We start from the raw sequence: 17,358 nt of genomic DNA on the forward strand, positions 1-17,358 counted from the left end.
AAAATTTAACTATTTAAATGATCAGATGATTATAAAGTTAATGTTGAATATATGGATCCTTTTCATTTTATAAGTTTCCTTTAGTTTCCTCTGTGATATTCTGAACTTTAATTTGCGGTGGGAACCAAGATGTTCTTTTGCTTAATCAATCAAGTCTGAGTTAAGATTATGCTTAATGTGGGAGTATTTGTATGAGAAGTTTTTAATATAAAAGCAGACCGAATTGTGTCCTGATTCATTTTGTCCCAATTACCAGCCCATGGTTTGGTCTTGGTTCTTAATTAATAATCTTAGTCCTTTTCATTTGCCCACAAGTATCTGTAGGATGGTAAGCACACTCAGACTACATATCTAAAGAGCAGACAGCAGCTGGAAACAGTTTACTTATTTTATCAATGATGAAGGACAGACAGGCTTAAGATAAGAATTTATTTTCTAGTTTGACCATTTGAAATCAGTGGTTGTAACCTCATGAGATCAGTCAGGCTCTTGTCACTTAGAAATAAGCCACAGAATGGGAAACATGAAGGGAAGGACAGAATTATTAATTCTCAGACTCCGTGCTGAAACTTAAAGGTGGAAAATTTTGAATGCCCTGACTTTATGTATTTATGTATTTTCCTACTCTTTTTCTGTTTTAATTGATCTTGCTAAACTAAGAACCAAGAGTTAGGTCACTGCAGTAAAACCATGTGGACATTTTGAGTACTTTCCTGTCAAACCTCTTCTAAATTCCATTATGCTGTTTTAGCCAAATTTACAAGTTGTGTAAAGACATAAATCCAGCACCTTTATTGGGAATAAGATCTGATGGTTGAAGTAGCAGAATCAATAATATGATTGTACAAACTAAGGTCTTTGCAATAAGTCAGCTTGGCTGACTGGTAAATTACCAATCTACATGAACTTTTGGTTGTTGGGTTGTGGCGTTTTACCTCTTAGAGCTTTTTTTAAAATAGCTGGAATCAGTCTAATACCTGATGTCACAATATTTTGTTGTATGTCTACATCAGGGGTAGAACGCTGCAGTGTTCCTAGGTTTTTACTTAATATCTGCTGAAATTTGCATAATGACTCCAGGGAGTGATTCACATAGTAAACCGTAGTTTATCATGAACTGCAAAAAATAAAATTCCATTGCTACCTATTCAGAGAGGTTTGACTGTCTTTAAAGTTTGTTTTAATGTTAAGAATGTGTGACTTAAATGATGATAAGGAAAAGGAAAATAATTTTTATTTACTCCTACTAGAATACCTTAGGCTCTAGAATAAAAACCCACAACAGCTCTAACCCATTTGGAAAGAGGTTTTTTTTCGGTAGCATCAATTTAAAGTAATATGCTTCAAGATGCATGATATTGCTGCACATCCACACCCAGATGGAAAGAAATTAAATTACAAAGAGGTATAACAGAGGTATTAACATGGTTATGTGCATCTTTAGGCTGCCTGTAAGAATCAACTGTCACATTTAGGTTTATGAAATGCTCATAATCAGCAAGGCACTCTATTTTACACTTCCATGCTGAGTGGGTCATATGTCCTAGTTACTCATCCACAATATAATTATATTTTTAAAAAAAGAAAAAGGCTTGCTGAATTAAAGACGGAGTTGGAAATACTCCAATGTATTGCATTAATTTAGTTCAATTTATATGAGCATGTTTCACTCTGCTGGGGAGGTTAATTCACCAAGCTCCATTTCCTGCCTTAATCATCTACCATAAGGGTATTAATATGTCATATTAATGCCACACATTGCTACTGTGAAATTTGTGGTCCAGCCTCCAGCCCTAGTTTTTTAACAATGCTTGAGTTAATGGCATATCTGTACATAAACCTTTGAACTGATTTTTTGTACATTGGTCATAATATAAGAAGAAAGCATATGAGCTAGAGGATTCAAACAGAGGAATTTGAACTGTCTGTGGCTGGCACACTACTGCTGCCACAGTGGTCTGTGGTTGAAATCAGCAGCTTGTCTATCCAGTGGTTTATTATCTACTCTAGAACAGTTTTCAGCTGGGAAATTTTGCTGTCCCATACAGGAGGTTTTTAAGCTTCTGCAAGATTAACTAAGAGTGGGGATATAAAGTTAACTGTTGGCTCACATCAGGCAGTCACTTCTGGTATTCACACAGTGGCAGGTTCTGGATGTGAAGCACCCTGAAGCACCTTGGTGACTTGAAAACAGGGTCACCTTTTGGGGAACATTACTTCAGCATAGTCAAGTGTCAGAGGCAGCAGCAGAACAGTCCCGAGGGTATTGCTGTGACTTTCTGTTGGTATTACAGAGAATCTCTTTTCCATGCAAAGACTATTCCTGCGGGAGGCAGGAGAAGGCAGAACTCACTACTGCACTTTCTTTCCTGCTTCAGCAAGCCCTTCAGCCATGTGTGATGGGCCAGAAGAGGAGGACTACTGCTCTCTCTCCCCTCTTCCACCTCAAGAAGGCTATGGCACCACTTTGTTGCTGCACACAGGAGCAGCATTAATGGAAGCCACTGATGGCAAAGTCTTCCCAAAATAAACAAGTCTGCATTCTGCCTTCTGTACCTGCTATCATTTGAATATTGTAAGGATTGTGGTCTAGGAAACATGAGCTAAAAAAGGAGCTGGAAAATGCTGCTTCCTCCTACAAGCCATCTTTCACATTGAGGGACTTTTTTACATAACTTATATGTTTCGTGGCAGAGCTTAAACTGAAGAGTCAAGTTTTTCTCTAAATTCACCTTTCTAAGCGGTGTTCTACCCAACAGCTGATTGTGCTGGAGCACACAAAAAAAAAACTTAATTGAGGTTTGTACTTTGGTGGCTCCTCAAGAAAGTGAGAAGTTTGCATATGTGGGGTTATGAAGAACATAAATATATGCTATTATGTGTAAATCCATCAAACCAGTGTATATTACACAGTGCTGAACAAGAGTGTGTCAGCTGGGAAGCACTGATATTTAAAGCACTACCTGGTAACATTTTTCATCCCACTGTATGTAGGATGTCAGACATACTTCCTGGTTTTTTCATGATTCCTCTCAGGCTTTCAAACCACAGACCCAACTTCTCTGCAGATTTTTTCTGCACAATGGTATCTTATGGAGCACTAACTTTGAGCTTGAACCAAGGAAGCAACTGTTGGACCAAATGGCCCTGAACTTCTAACAGAACTGTTTCTCAGTTTTCATGAAGTCGAGCTTGCTGCTTGCAAAGCTCTTTATGGAATAGCATAAAGCTGGTACAATAAATCACTTGCTTCAAAAATAGACCTTGTATTAAGAGCAGCCATGGAGCCAAGTTGCTCCAAGCACACATCATCCCCTCAGTGTATATTTCTGCAGCTCTGTTAATAGTTAATTTTAATTCTGCTATGCAAAAGTTATTTTCACTGGGGAAAAAAAAAGCTATTAAGTTACTAGGCCTGTTTCTAGTCTGCATCATAAACCAAAGAGAGGTTACCTCACTTGTGCTACAGACCTGTGTAGCTTTGATTTTAGGTGTGCACAACTGGATATATCACTTTTGCAAGATGATTAAGCATGTTGTAAGACCCTGAGATACCTTCTGTCATTAAAGATTTCAGACACTACTTATATATGCAAGTCTTGAGTGCAAGTCTAGACTTCTTGTACTTCACGTGTTTAGTAGACAATGAATCCAGACTATGGCAGATGGAAGTTTAATTCAGTTTGAAAAATAATCATATCTAGAAAAAGCTATAAAAGTCTACCACATTATTTTTATAATGAAATATGGGTTTATTTCTAATTGCAAGATACACTAGCCCAACATTGTAATTTAAAGAAAACATAAAACAGTACCAACCTGGAGTCATAAGAAATAACATGGAGCAAAAATGGTCAGAGAAATAAAATTTTTTGCCTGGCCTACTCTCCTTTATCACCACATGTTATTCTAACCACTCTAGGCTTGTGTTCTTGCATTGGCCAAGGAATCATGAACAGGTATCTCCAAGCAGATTTGAATGATAACTGGCTCTTTCAGAGACAGAACAAGCCATAATATAAAATTGATCTAGGTATCTTATTAAGAAGTGATCATTTCAAAGCCATGTTGGGGATGGCTGGGTGAGAAACTGTGACCAGAGAGCTGCTTCCAACATTTCCTTTTCTGAATTGCAGTACCCTCCCTCTAAAGGATCCTCATGTAGACAGTGCCTCTCCGGTGTATCAGGCTGTGCTTAAAACTCAGAACAAGCCTGAGGATGAGAGCGAGGACTGGAGCCGTCGCTCTGCCAACCTGCAGTCCAAGTCCTTCCGCATCCTTGCCCAGATGACTGGAACTGAGTACAGTAAGTTGAATGATAAAAAATCCCCCTCGTCCTCATTTTTGTATCATTTGTATCTTTCCTCACTGCCCTGGGATTGGCCACTGATACTCAGGGAAGACTCATGTCCAGGCTCATGTAGTTGTGGTGATGAAGATCCTGGATGTAACTTGAGAGAACTCAGAAATCAAAGTGAACGATCTCATCTTATGCTTTATGAAGAAAATTATTTGATCTGCCAGGAGTCTTACCATAAAAGTATAACAGATTGTACAGTAAATGAGCATTTGGGACCCCATAGTTATTCCTACTTATAAATCAAGTCTCTGCAGTGCAATCTTTGGGTTTCCTGCAGCCTAGACATACAGAGCTGTCCATTCTTTAGACAAAAATGATAAACAAGTCATGTCTCCTGTAACAGTCCTTTATAAAAGTAACTTGTGGGTATAAAAAAAAAAAAAATCACCATTTGTATGGAATCTATGGCTCTATCAGCCCTGTTTTCTAAACCTGAATCTGATATAAACATCACAGAGCTTTAACTTTGTTGCTTGTTGCCTATGGAAATGTTTTTATGGTTACCTGGTGGCTGACAGGTGGTTTCTGATGTAGAGAGAAGGAAGCTCAGGGTCTTTTCCCCTACCAGGGGGAAATATTTAGTATTTCCTTCCCCCATTAATGTGCTGCTGCAGTCTCTCCTGCTTTGTACAAAACAGCAGGACCTCTCTGTAGAATCATTGCCTACAGCTGTGAAACACTGCCAATAATGATTGGGAAAGTAGTTTTAATAGCTACCTTCCTCCTAACATCCTCCTTCCTGTCCCTAGGGAACCACTCCTCTTCATGATGTTCTTACAAATTCCACTGGTGCAAAGTCAGTGTGAATGCACCTTTAGATAGGCTTCTGATAAGTTTCTAAAGAATTTAAAATAGCATAAAGCTAATTCCTTTCTTTCTGCTTTTTAATTGAAACATTTTTTTCTACAGTGCAAGATCCAGATGAAGAAGCCCTGAGGAGGTCAAGGTAGGCAACTCCTTGTAAAAAATACAGCTTTCTCCTTCCTGATAACCCAATAATGTTTTAAAATGGCATTAATATGAAGTTCCTTTACTATATTTTTGTCCTAAAATATTCTAACACATTTACTTTAAAATCATTAAAATTCTGTCATTGACAGGCATTTGAATGAGAGGGATAACAAATCAGCATGTTTTAGGAAAAACAGTGCAAAATTGTTTAAGTGTGTGTGCAAATCTGAAAACTCTCTGCTCATGCAACTTTCCTGTACTTTACTGGATGTATGAATGTGATGAGTTCCAAGCCCTGTGTAACTACTTGAATGTGTAAGTGGATAAAAATATATAATGTTGTGATAGCACTGAAATTTGTGAGCAATTTATTTGGATGACCCTGTAATTGACATTTGATTCTCCTTAAAAGATACAGTAAAGGAGTTGTTTCCATTCATACCCGTAATCACTAGTTTATGTTTTGTTTGGAATAAATATGACCTAAATTTGTAGAATATGGAAGCACAGGACTGCTTTTGCTAATGGATAAATATACTTGTTTCATATGATGTATCAAAAACATTGAAAAAGTTAATATTTTCAGAGATATAATATGGAATTAAAGATTTATCATCATCCTGCATAGCCAGGAAATAGATGTATTAAAAATTCTTATGTCGAGCTTAAAAACTGCAGTTGAATCGGGCACATTCTGCATGCAATCCTTATTTTCTGTTTGCATACTTCAAATCCCTGTTTCACTTTAGCTGCTCTAAGCCACTGGCTGGGTTTGTGATGTGTTTGGTAATCAATCCACTTCTTCTTTTTCTATTTTCTATTTTACTGCCCTGTGATTCTGAGCTTTTGATCACAGTGCAGATTACAAATGTTGAATCAGTGAGAAAGATACCTGCTGTCTTCCCTGTGAGAATACAAGAATGCTTTCAGCTGGTGTTTGCTATAAAACCTCCACTGCAGTTCACCCAAGTTCATGACTGGGTGCCCAAACATCAGGTTTGACATTTTAGCCCTCAGGGATTTATTTCTTCTCTCAAATGTGCAAGCCTAATTCTCATTACGTGTATTGTGCATTATCTGTTTTGATGTAATAGCACACATCCAAATCCTTATTATGATGGGATTTAAAGCATTGTGCTGAGCTTCACAGTGCCCCCTTCATATCTGGGAGTAATATGTGGTTTTAAAGAAATAATCTTTCTAGGTGAAATCTGTGGCTTTGGAAAATACAAAATAGTGGAAATTTTACATGGTATATGATGACAATAATTATCTGATAACACATCAACACATGTAAATTTCACATTCTATGCAGTGTAACTCCAAGTGCATGACTAGATCCACTGTGCTTTGCACATTTTCTGCAGTCTTTAGGTATCACTGTGTTATCCTTTTCTTGACCAAGGGTGCTTCTGGTTATGTTTAGGCACAGCTGGACAGGCTCAAGGTGTGCATTGATAGTAGAAGCATAAGGGAACATATATAGGTAGTTACACAGGGACAGTGCAACTGGTGTAAGCTCTGGTGCAAGGAATGAAATGGGGTCTCCTTCCTACCCCACTGACAGTGCTGGCCCCATCTGGGTGCTTGATATCCACCTCAAACGTTGGACACACTGCACTGGGGATTTGGCAGCAGCACCCTGGCTGTGCAGCCATCCATCACTTTGGCCTCAGGCAGGCTGGGGGCAATCTCTCTCGGGTGCTTTCTCTTGTCTCTGTGTCAGCTCCTCAGTGTAGCCAGCAGGAGCTGCATGGAATGGCGATCAGGCTTCTTCCAAACACTTCGGAGTGGGGGGAAGAAAGATGTAGCTTATTTTTGGCAGAACTGTTTTACATAAAAATAGTCACTTTTAGATTGCTGCTTCCAACTTCATGATATATGTTTTTTAAAAAAAAACAAAAACTTGGGAATTTTTGGTGGCAGAATGTTGCTTTCAATTAATATTAATGAGTGTGTTGCATGACTGTTCTTTGCTCATGCCACTGCTATTTTGAAGGCACACATAAAAGTGTAACTTGCTATGGAAAGTTTTCACTGCTGGTGTGATGATTGTGGAAGATTTTCTGGAGAGATGGGACCCATTTCAAGCCAAACAGATGTTTCTGAATACTTTTTTCATTAATGGAGGGGTAATATCTTGAAAGCAGTAAGAGAGTTCTTAAATTACATGTCAGAACTATTGGAGCTAATATATTCTGGTGTAGCTGGAAAAAAATACCATCAGGAAGTCTCAGCTAGGAATACTTTATATCTCTTAATTACCTAAAAGCATAAAAATAGTTTGAGAAGTCATACATGAAGACTCCTTTAGGACTATTACTTGTACGACACTGTGTTATTAAGCACAAAAGGTTTAGAAATATCAGTGAATTTGTTGGCATTTACTCTGTTTATTGTTTTGTGCTTTCCTCGGCCTGAGGAGTAAAACCAGCCCAGTCTACTCCTTTCTGTTCGTCTGGTTTCACTCCCAAGTTCCCCTGCATTAACACAATTAATTGTCTTGTGTTTCGAGTGTAAATAATGAGGAAAAAATGACCTTGTTTGCAATGACTGCAAAAAGTTTTGCAAATAAGAACATTTTCATTCTGTGTGATATACTTCTCCTTGACTGTGCTATCATCTCACATCTTCCTTTTTCACCTTATTATATACAAAAACTGAATTTAAACTATAGAGCATCTAAAAAAATTAAATCCTGAGAGGTGCTGAACATGGCACGAGCACCCCAGTCTGCAGTCAGGGGTGGCAGGAGGTGGCCAATACTCCACAGGACTCTGCTTTGACAATCCCCTGTTTTTCTGCTTTGTGACACAAATGACCAGAAATATCTTTGCAAATGTCAACACTAATACTCACTAATTCTGAGGAAGTTATAGAAAAGTACTGCTGAAACCTGGGGTGGTGGTCCTTGAAGGCAGGACTGCAGGTTATATATGGGTTGACCTAGGTGTTACAGAATGGAAAATATTTGCATTCATTTTGCACTTGTATGAGTTAACTTTCACTGGCTCCTCAGTTGTGTTAGAGGGAGGAAAAAGCCAAGAGAAACTGCTGGAAGGAAAACAATGGGATTACACTGCATTTCTAGCAAAAGCAGCCCTGTAATACCAAGCACAAGTCAAAGAATAAGAAGTTATATCAAGTTACTTCTCAGAAATAAACCACTGTAAAACCTTTGACACATGGTCCAAAAAGCATCACCCAGCCTTCAGTATGCTGATTTGAGATCTGAGGAAAAAATCCAAATAAATTGCCATTGCCCTAGCTGTAAGGAAAGGGAGTGGTAGCCATGGTCCCTAATCCCTTTCTTTCTCCCTCCTTTCTTTCTTCTGTGTACGTGTGTCTCTCTCTGTCTCTGTCTCTCTCTTTCCTCATGCCACAGGGAGAGGTTTGAAACGGAACGTAACAGCCCACGCTTTGCCAAATTGCGCAACTGGCATCACGGCCTGTCCGCGCAGCTCCTTAATGTTAAAAGCTAAAGCCCCAGTCAGAGGGGAGCGAGAGAGTCACTGTAACACATTAACTGTGTTAGAGCCTAGCGTGCCACTCGTGCAAAGACATTCTGCTAGGCTGTAGCTTTCTGCTGTTAGCCATTCACTGTCACCAAATTGAAATCATGATACAACCCAGGTCATGTTCTTCATGGTAAAGTAGTTTAGCTCTTTTTTCCTTTATTATCTCCAACTTCAGTATACAGCAAAGCATCACTGTTGTAGTCTCTTGACTTTAATTCTAAAAGAAAATGAGAGGGAAGTTATTGACAGTATTTCTTTAGGAGGAAAAAGAATGAGATTTTTCACAGTTTTACTGATGTAAAGATAATGAAGTAAGAGAAAGAAAGTTAAAAAAGAAAACTCATTGGCGAGGCTTTGCTAAATGTATAACACAGTTTGCATAGTTGAAGGATGCTGTTTGAAATTAGATATTAGCAATGTGAAGTTATATTGAAATATATTATACTGGCAGAAGTCATTTACTGAAACCATTGCTGTAAGTTTTGTGTTGGAAACTTTAATTTATCGTTATAGAAGAGAGAGATAGCTGGGGTTGCTCAGGATGTGCAATGAAATGACATTTTGGTAAAGGTGATTTAGGAATGAAAAGAATATATCATACTGTTGCTGCACTGAAGCTTTTAAAAGCATCTTGTAAGTTTTAAGGAATATGTTGCCCATTCTGTATTGCTCTTGCTTTGACTCACATTTTTTCTGTATATAGCAGCATGCTTTATCTGAAATAAAAAGTTTTAAAACTAAAATAATTATGTGCCTGTTTTACACAGTATTTTATTCGGTTTTAAAACAATAACTGCTTCAACTGATTATTGAAAGGAGAAATTTTCTTTCCCAAATACAAAATTTGGTCAAAAAACTTTCCATTATTAGCTGCAATTATTATTGACCTTTAGGTTTAAGTGAATTGGAATAAATCTGACAAAGCCAGTTGAGTTAGGTACCTTTATTGTTACTAAGTTAGCAATAATTCCAGTCAAAGGGATTAGTGCATGAGATCAGATTGAAACTAGTACACTTTTTGCTGCTTCCAAATTTGTCTCAACAGTCCATACAAGAACCAAGTTCATTCAAACTCCCATTTTTTTCTGTGTTATAGAAATAAGGAAAAGCTACTGTTCATGGAGAATTTTGCATAAATCAACCAAGTACTGAAGTGTTTAAAGGATTACCATACATATATAAAAAACCTAATTCTTCAGTATTACTTAAGTGCACATAAGTACTAATTCTTTTTAAAATGCATTTCACTTTTCTTAGCTAAATACCAGAGCACTTCAGCACATGCTACTTAATTTACAACATGCATTTATATTTTCCTTATGGGAACACAAACAGATTCTGACCACACCATCTTATTAGTACCTATGGTAAATCAGCATCACTGCATAAAGTAAGAGCAACTTTTCCTGATTGTTGCCAAGAGCAACCTTTGGTGAACCAAAGTGGTGGTGAATTTTACTTATGTGTGGGGAATTTTGATAGAATTTAAAATATCAATAGGAAATTAAGATTTTTTCATAAACATAAAATGTACCTAAGTAAAACAATCTTCCAGTTCTAATTTTCAACTGAATTACATAGTTTTCATGAATAAGTAGTAATACAGTCTCTTCATGGTAATAGCAACTGCATACCCTTAATGTTTTATGAATATAATACAGATACTACTTGTTTCCAAGAGTCCTAGTGCATGTGATGAAATGAAAATGTCTAGATTATATCTCAATGTTTACACCTAGTGTTATTTTGAAAGGTATTTTCTAATAATAATAATTTTATCAGATATGAAATTAATGGATATATAATTAAGGAATCCCTTCCCCTTAGCTCTGCTTCAGTGATTTTAATTATATATATTCAGTGCATATAAACCATGTAATCATATGAGGAAATAGTTTTAATTCTGTTTTCTATAAGATACAAAATGGAATCTAACACTCTCCAAGCTTGTAGAATGTCAGTTCTTTATGCAGTTACGGGGGGGGGAATAGAAAAAATCTTGACTATCTGGTAGCTTTTAGAACTTTTGCAATGTTAAAGACCTTTTGTGAAGGTGCCTTCATTATAATCTTTAGAGCAAGATTTTTGCTACAACCTATTTCAACTACTTAGTCCTGTCCCTTTTTAAAAATCTCACAAGCGATAGACTTTTTGTGTTAAAACTGTCAGTCAAGTATTTCTATGTCATTTCTTTTTTATGTTTAGACTAGTAATTCCTCAACTCTTACTCCTCAAAAATCTTCCTCTATGTTGTCATGGCGATCTTCAAGTCCTGAAAACCAATGTTATGGATTTCTTTTTTTTTTTTTTTTATAACTCTGAAGAGGCCTGGTTTTTGCTTCCTGAGGAAGAGACAGACTTTGTAAGGCAGAGAAATTGGCCTGGATTTTTCACTCTGCTGCATAGCATTGCTAGTGACAGTAACAAACCTGGGTCTGATAAGATAAACATTAAAGCTTTGAAAAAAAGAGTAGCTTTGTTCTAGCAAAAGGGCAAGCCTGACCTATTATATTTTCTTATGTTCAGGCTTATCTCACTGTATGTGGCTTCTGAGTGACCAACCCCATCTTGCAGTGTTTCCTGAGCACTTGCAGAAATCTCCTGTTCCACAGAGGAAAATCAGTCACAATTAATGGCAATGAGGCTTAAAATAGGTTCCTGATGGAAGACTCGATGAGTCATGTAATTCTTTAAAACAGCACTGATGATAGGCAGGTGTATCTGTCCCATGCTGAATATATTTTGACCTTTGACTGCTCTGCTGAGCAGAGGACAATGGTTGGTGACCAATGGTTGGTTCTAAATAGCCTCCATGCCAAAAATAAAGTAAAACACAGGATGTGGATAGTCATATGCACCCCCTGCCCTTCCCAATATTGCCAGTAAAGCATAGTGTTATAAGCATTTAATGAAGACACAGCAAAGCTGATGCCAGTAGGAAATCAAAACCAAAAGGCCTTCCAGGTAAATCTGCTTGTCTGGTTATGGCACAGGGACATGCTCCTTTTCTGCTGTGGTACAAGGCTGTTTGATCTAAACTAACCTGTTTCCTGCTGCCCTTCCTTCTGCTCAAACAGCCCCCCTGACCTCCTGCAGTGCTCAGTTTGCAGCAGAGGCACTGACTGCATGCAGTGTGTGCTGATTGGGACGTGGCTGCAGTGTGGCTTTAGGAGACTGGGTGTGACAACTTGGCCTCTCTTCCTTTCATGCATGACAAAACAACAAAAGCAGAAAAGTTCTGTGGCTCCTTCCCTCACCTCCCTCTCCTCATGCCTGCCTGCACAGGAAGGGCAGTATGTTGTTGCTAAGTAATACAGAGGTCACTTCATTGCAGTTTCTGTCTCATTATGCACAACTGGGAGGATTATATCTTCTATAGCAAAGAACAAGTATTTTTGGGACTACTTTATCAGTTTTGAAAAGTCCAACTCTTGTCCATTACAGAGCTTTCTGAGTCTTCCTCAGGGGCAGAAGAAGCTGCACCAATTTTTTACTTAAGCACTCTGGAACTAAGTTGATTTTGTGGCTTCTTTAGCTGCATCTACCATGACCTTCAGTGACTGGGATTACCATTATATGTATCAGAAACTTATGTGGATCCTTACTTGCTCTCAAGCACAACAACATCGTTGTTCTATGGCTGCAAATCAAAGCCACATGACACCACCAAGACAAGCTAAGGCATCCTGACTTCCTTCCTTGGTTGGCCAAAATTTCCAATGATTAACATTGCTCACCTGCCCAATTGCCAAAAACCTCCTATCTGCTGCTCAGATTACCTGAATTGCTACTTTTGAAAGACATGCCTTATCTTTCCACAACAGCTTGTGAAATAAATCAGACTTCTCTAGATAGATTTACCACTTTAGGAACACAATAAAAATAATAAGCGCATCCATTTAATATCTTCTAATCACCGCTTACCTTTTAACACCTCAAGAATGAAGAAAGTGTAGGAACAGTGAAATAACTCAATTGTCTTCATGGAATCCTGAGTGAAATCAGAAGAGAAAATTGATCAAATATAAAGTCTTTCTTCCTCAAAATACTCCTGGAAGTTCTATGGGAAAAAAAATATGTAGATATCTTAAATCCGTTGTTTCCAAGTCAGTTCCCTGTAGAATAAATTGATCAAAGATAGTGTAAGGTACCATGTATCCACTTGAATGTAACCCACTTAAAATTGAGAGAGTGAAGCCTCCAAATGCAATTAGAAAATACCATGAAACTTCTTTCAAAACAATTCATACAAAAAGTAATGCATAAGCTAACAGAGCCTGTTAAAGCTGAAATTAAACTTTGAGTGTGGGTGTACTGACCTATATGTAGCACTTTATCATTACCACATGAGTTTCCTCATTCCTATCCACCATGTAACTTTTGCATGATCAGAAATGAACATTAACTTTCATTTCTACTGTGCAACCTTTGAAATTTTCATGTGCATCCTTCAACCGATGCAGGTGGCTAACCAAGACACCAGTGCTACCTTTCTCTCTGACTGCTCAGTCCAACAAGACAAAAGCAGTTCTAACATGCAGCAGGTTTTCCAACAAGCATTGTAACTTAGAGGCACTCAATGGGAGTCTGTGGATCATCAGCCTGGCTCACAGCTTTGCTTAGGGTGAGCTGGAGCACAACACTGGCACTGCTTCCTTTTATTCTGCTTCTAAATTGCATTAATGTCAGCAAAATTACCCTAAATACTAATAACTTCCGAATAGTTCATTTCCATATAAGCATTTGTTGTAACTGACCCAGAATGTTATATGATTACAAATGAGAGAGAAGGAAGGTAAGAAAATCCTTAAGAGAGCTTATGAGATAAAATTTAATCCACATTCTGAAAGAATGACAACAGTTCTAATTCATACCACTAAGTTATTTGATTCAGGAACTGAACAGCACAGACACATTTGCTGGGTTTCAGGGGCAGTTTCAAACTTAGCTGAATGCCAAGTAGAGGAAGTATGAACTTTCTTATCATCAATGTACACAAATTAAAAAGTAGGCCTAAAAAAAATCTATCCATGAAAGTCAAACCTCTGAGTTCGTGTTCTTTCCTCGGCTTCCCTGAAGAAAAGTGAAGTCACAATGAGAAAGAACACTTCAGTGGGAAGGGAATCATTTCCTGGCATACAAAACCCAAACTTGTTGTGCATTGTTTTGTCTGTAGTGATCACAAACACAGACTGAGAGTTTGGATCCTATGCTCAAGTGCCTGGTGGCAGATCGCTGCACTTTACAGTGGGGCTATAGAAAGCTACAGAGAAACAGTCAATTAAATTGAATTGCACACTTAAGGCCAAGATAGGGAATAATTATCTGAATTAAATCGCAGCTTCAATTGCTACACATGCTCAGAATTTTGCAGTCTTTTTTCTTATTAAAGTGATGTATTTACAATAAGATAAAATTTAAAATTGGAGTTCATCTGCCAAATATCACAATGTAAACCTTGGGCAAGAGTTACCTTAACTTTCCCCAACACTGCTGTATGTCCAGCTGCATTTTTTCTGTGACTGTTAAATTTAACAGCAACTCTGTAAATGCCACTAAAATGCATTCATAGGAGGGATTGGCTTGGATTTTAGTGAGCTGCTTTGGTTGAGTTCCATACTATCACTTGAGAATGAGCTGCTGGTTGTTTTCCACTGAATCTATGATAATGCTTTTCCTATTCTGTGGCACTGTCTGCACAAACCAGGATACCCCCGTGAGAAAATTATTTCCCTGTTTTGGAAAGCAGATATAGTAGGATATACTGCAATTGTTTTGGCGTGGGCTGCTCACATTCTTAACTACAGTGGCTGAAAAAGAGAGACTAGCTCTTCTACCCCTTTTGTGATCCCAAGCTGAAGTGTTAACTAAACCAGCATGATAGTCATCTTCTGTCCTCTCCAGTTAACTGCCTGTCATTTCTTTGTTTGTCTTCTGGTGTCTTCATTAAAATAACAGAAACATAGCATGGGGGGAAAAAAAGCAAGCGACCTCAATTGTCATCTGACCATGGAAAAATCCTCAGCTGCAAATACAGAAAGGTAGAAATAGCCTCACTGCATCAGAACAGCAGCTAATCCAGCTCAGTGTCCAGTTTCCAACAGTGTCAGTGTCTCATGCCTTCAAGACAAAAAAGTCTTTGGAAGGCAATTACAGAATAGCTTTCACACAACTTTACTCCCAGACACCCCATAAGAATTTCTTTAAAATTACTTTGTTAGTTCTGCTTCTTAAAAGAAAATTTTATTTGTTGGCAAATATGTTTATATAAATATCAATACATGCTAGGATGAAAGTTATTGTAAGTCTGACTAATCCTGCAAATCCACACTATACTATTAGAAAAACAGAATTTTTAATTTCAATAAATATAAACCTTAATCATCTGTAGGTCTATTTCCCCTTTGAAAAAAAACTATTGTATATCTATCAGACCTGGCAGAAGACTCCTGGATTCTCAATACAGAAAAATACTGATAGACTTAACAGATATAGTTATTTAAAAATCTATAATACCTCATTAAAGAGGGTGAACTGGATATTTTAAATACTCACTGGATTTGGGAGAGTTTATTTCAGTTCTTTACACTGATGTGGAATTTCTTTTAGACCATGAACAAATCTATTTTTAATCTCTCTTTTGTAAAATTAGAAAGATAGTCTTGCTCCACGAGAGGAGAGAGAAAAACTCAATTAGAATATTCACTTTTTGCTTCAGTACTGAAAGAGTTGAAGGACCATGTGGTCCCTTGGGACACCTCACGTTTCTTATGTTGCCTTCCTTACACATCATATGATTCTGTCTCCACATTCTGTCTATATGGGATAGACCAGAGCTTTTCAAGAGAGAGTCTGGATCTGTTGCTAACTAAGAAGGTGGATGGAAGGTGCACCACATTTCAGCTTTCCTGCTACATATGCACATTTGGGAATCTTTTGCATTTGGTTCCCAAAAGTAAAGTAGAATGGGAAAGCATTCCAATGTCCAGTACATACAGTTCAGATTTAATATATTCATTGATTGAGAACTCTCTGAAGATTCTCCAGACTATTCTTAGGGTCCAATAGCACATACGAGCTTGGCTTGCAAATGAATTTTGCCTTCTGTTACTCAAACTATTGTAATTCTTGTTGGTGTGTGGGAGGGAAAGACTATTTCTATAATTTCACTCTGGCTTTAGCACCATATCATGTAGCATATTTTATGAGAGAAAACATTTCATGATTTCCACTGTAAAATATACTATGTAATTGGGAAGACAGTATATTGCATAAATAAGTCTTGTTTGAAATACAGGTCCAACATTTAATGAAATCTGTGGGAGTTGCACTGTTATCTCAGAACAGTCATTGACTGAGGCCCTTCTATCAAAAGCCATTTCAGTGGGGTCTAAAAACAACTGCAGACAAAAAAATCCCCCGCAGTAATTTAAAATCTCTCCCAGATAGCTCAAAACTATTATCCACTACTGTCAGTTATTGCAGCAGCCTGTGTAGACAGAGATACAAACAGCTCATAATATTCGGAGCCAAATTATTTCATGTTGTGAAGGTATTGACTTTACTGAGCCTGCCTGAGGGATGTATTTGTCTCAAAAGTAAAGTTATTTCTGCATTTAGTTAGCAAAACATGTTTTGATTGTAAAGGCCAGAAATCCAATAGCTGATTCCTTAAAATGCAAGTATTGCTAGTCAGAGGCACATCTGATCTTGAGCCTTTCTTCTTGGTAGACAAATGGGAATTACTCTATTGACTGGCAATAGAAATAGTTCCTGGAAGCAAAACCATGAAGAAGTGTTGTGTGCCTTTGAACTAATCTTTCCCTTTACTCTCTGCCTTTTCCTTGATTTTATTCAGTAAAAGTGTTTTTACTATACTTTTCTGTTTCTTTTTAACCTTCACAACGTTATCCAATACTGTACACTTGGGGGAAAAACTCTTGTGAAATCCCGACCTCAAAGTGACCTTGAGTCAAGCAACTTTTTTTTTGCCTCGTTCAGTGTAGCCGCAGCTATTGGAGCAGAAAAGTTAGGATCGGATTAATTGTAACAACAGAGGCTTAGCACTGCTCCAGCCTGACCCCAACTGCCTGCCTCTGGTCTTGGCTGTAATTTCTCATAGAGCATTTGGCAACACTGGAGATAAATAATTTTGTTTCCAGGCCCTGACTGTGTTCTTTAACATTGTTGCATGATTATGACTTGGTAAATTAACACTTGCCACACCTGCACAGTCTCTAATCCATCCTCCTGCACCTTGTTTCATAGCTGCTGTTGCAGTGAACTCACAGCTTGGTTACCATAAAGACAGTGTTTGGTTTCTCATTGCTTCAGAGTGGTGAGCCATCAACCTCCTTGGGGATTTCTGTTCAAGGCAGGCTCTTCTGACCACAGGAGCATCTTAGTCAGACAGACGCATCTGAGAGGCATTTCAGGTCAATTTCTGGGTTTCAAAATGTGGCTTCAATTCATATCTTTTAGGGCTACATTTTAATTAGAGGTTTTAAAAATTCACGGAGAACACCTATG

General features: G+C 37.8%; 1 protein-coding gene across 5 annotated transcripts in view; it reads left to right on the top strand.

The window, feature by feature from the left end:
- Positions 1 to 17,358, top strand: part of LDB3 (LIM domain binding 3) — a 115,542-nt gene that overhangs the window by 66,743 nt on the left and 31,441 nt on the right. For 4 of the 5 annotated variants that reach the window (XM_088168831.1, XM_088168829.1, XM_014877963.2 and 1 more), the window contains 2 exons: positions 4,137 to 4,306; positions 5,270 to 5,306. In XM_088168831.1, the coding sequence (XP_088024957.1) occupies positions 4,137 to 4,306; positions 5,270 to 5,306 (207 nt within the window). Of the gene's footprint in view, positions 1 to 4,136; positions 4,307 to 5,269; positions 5,307 to 8,696; positions 9,538 to 17,358 lie in introns of those variants that run through there. The other variant, XM_014877968.2, reaches the window with a different exon arrangement.

Source organism: Sturnus vulgaris, chromosome 8 (genome assembly GCF_052056855.1).
Source record: "Sturnus vulgaris isolate bStuVul1 chromosome 8, bStuVul1.hap1, whole genome shotgun sequence".
NCBI lineage: Eukaryota > Metazoa > Chordata > Aves > Passeriformes > Sturnidae > Sturnus > Sturnus vulgaris.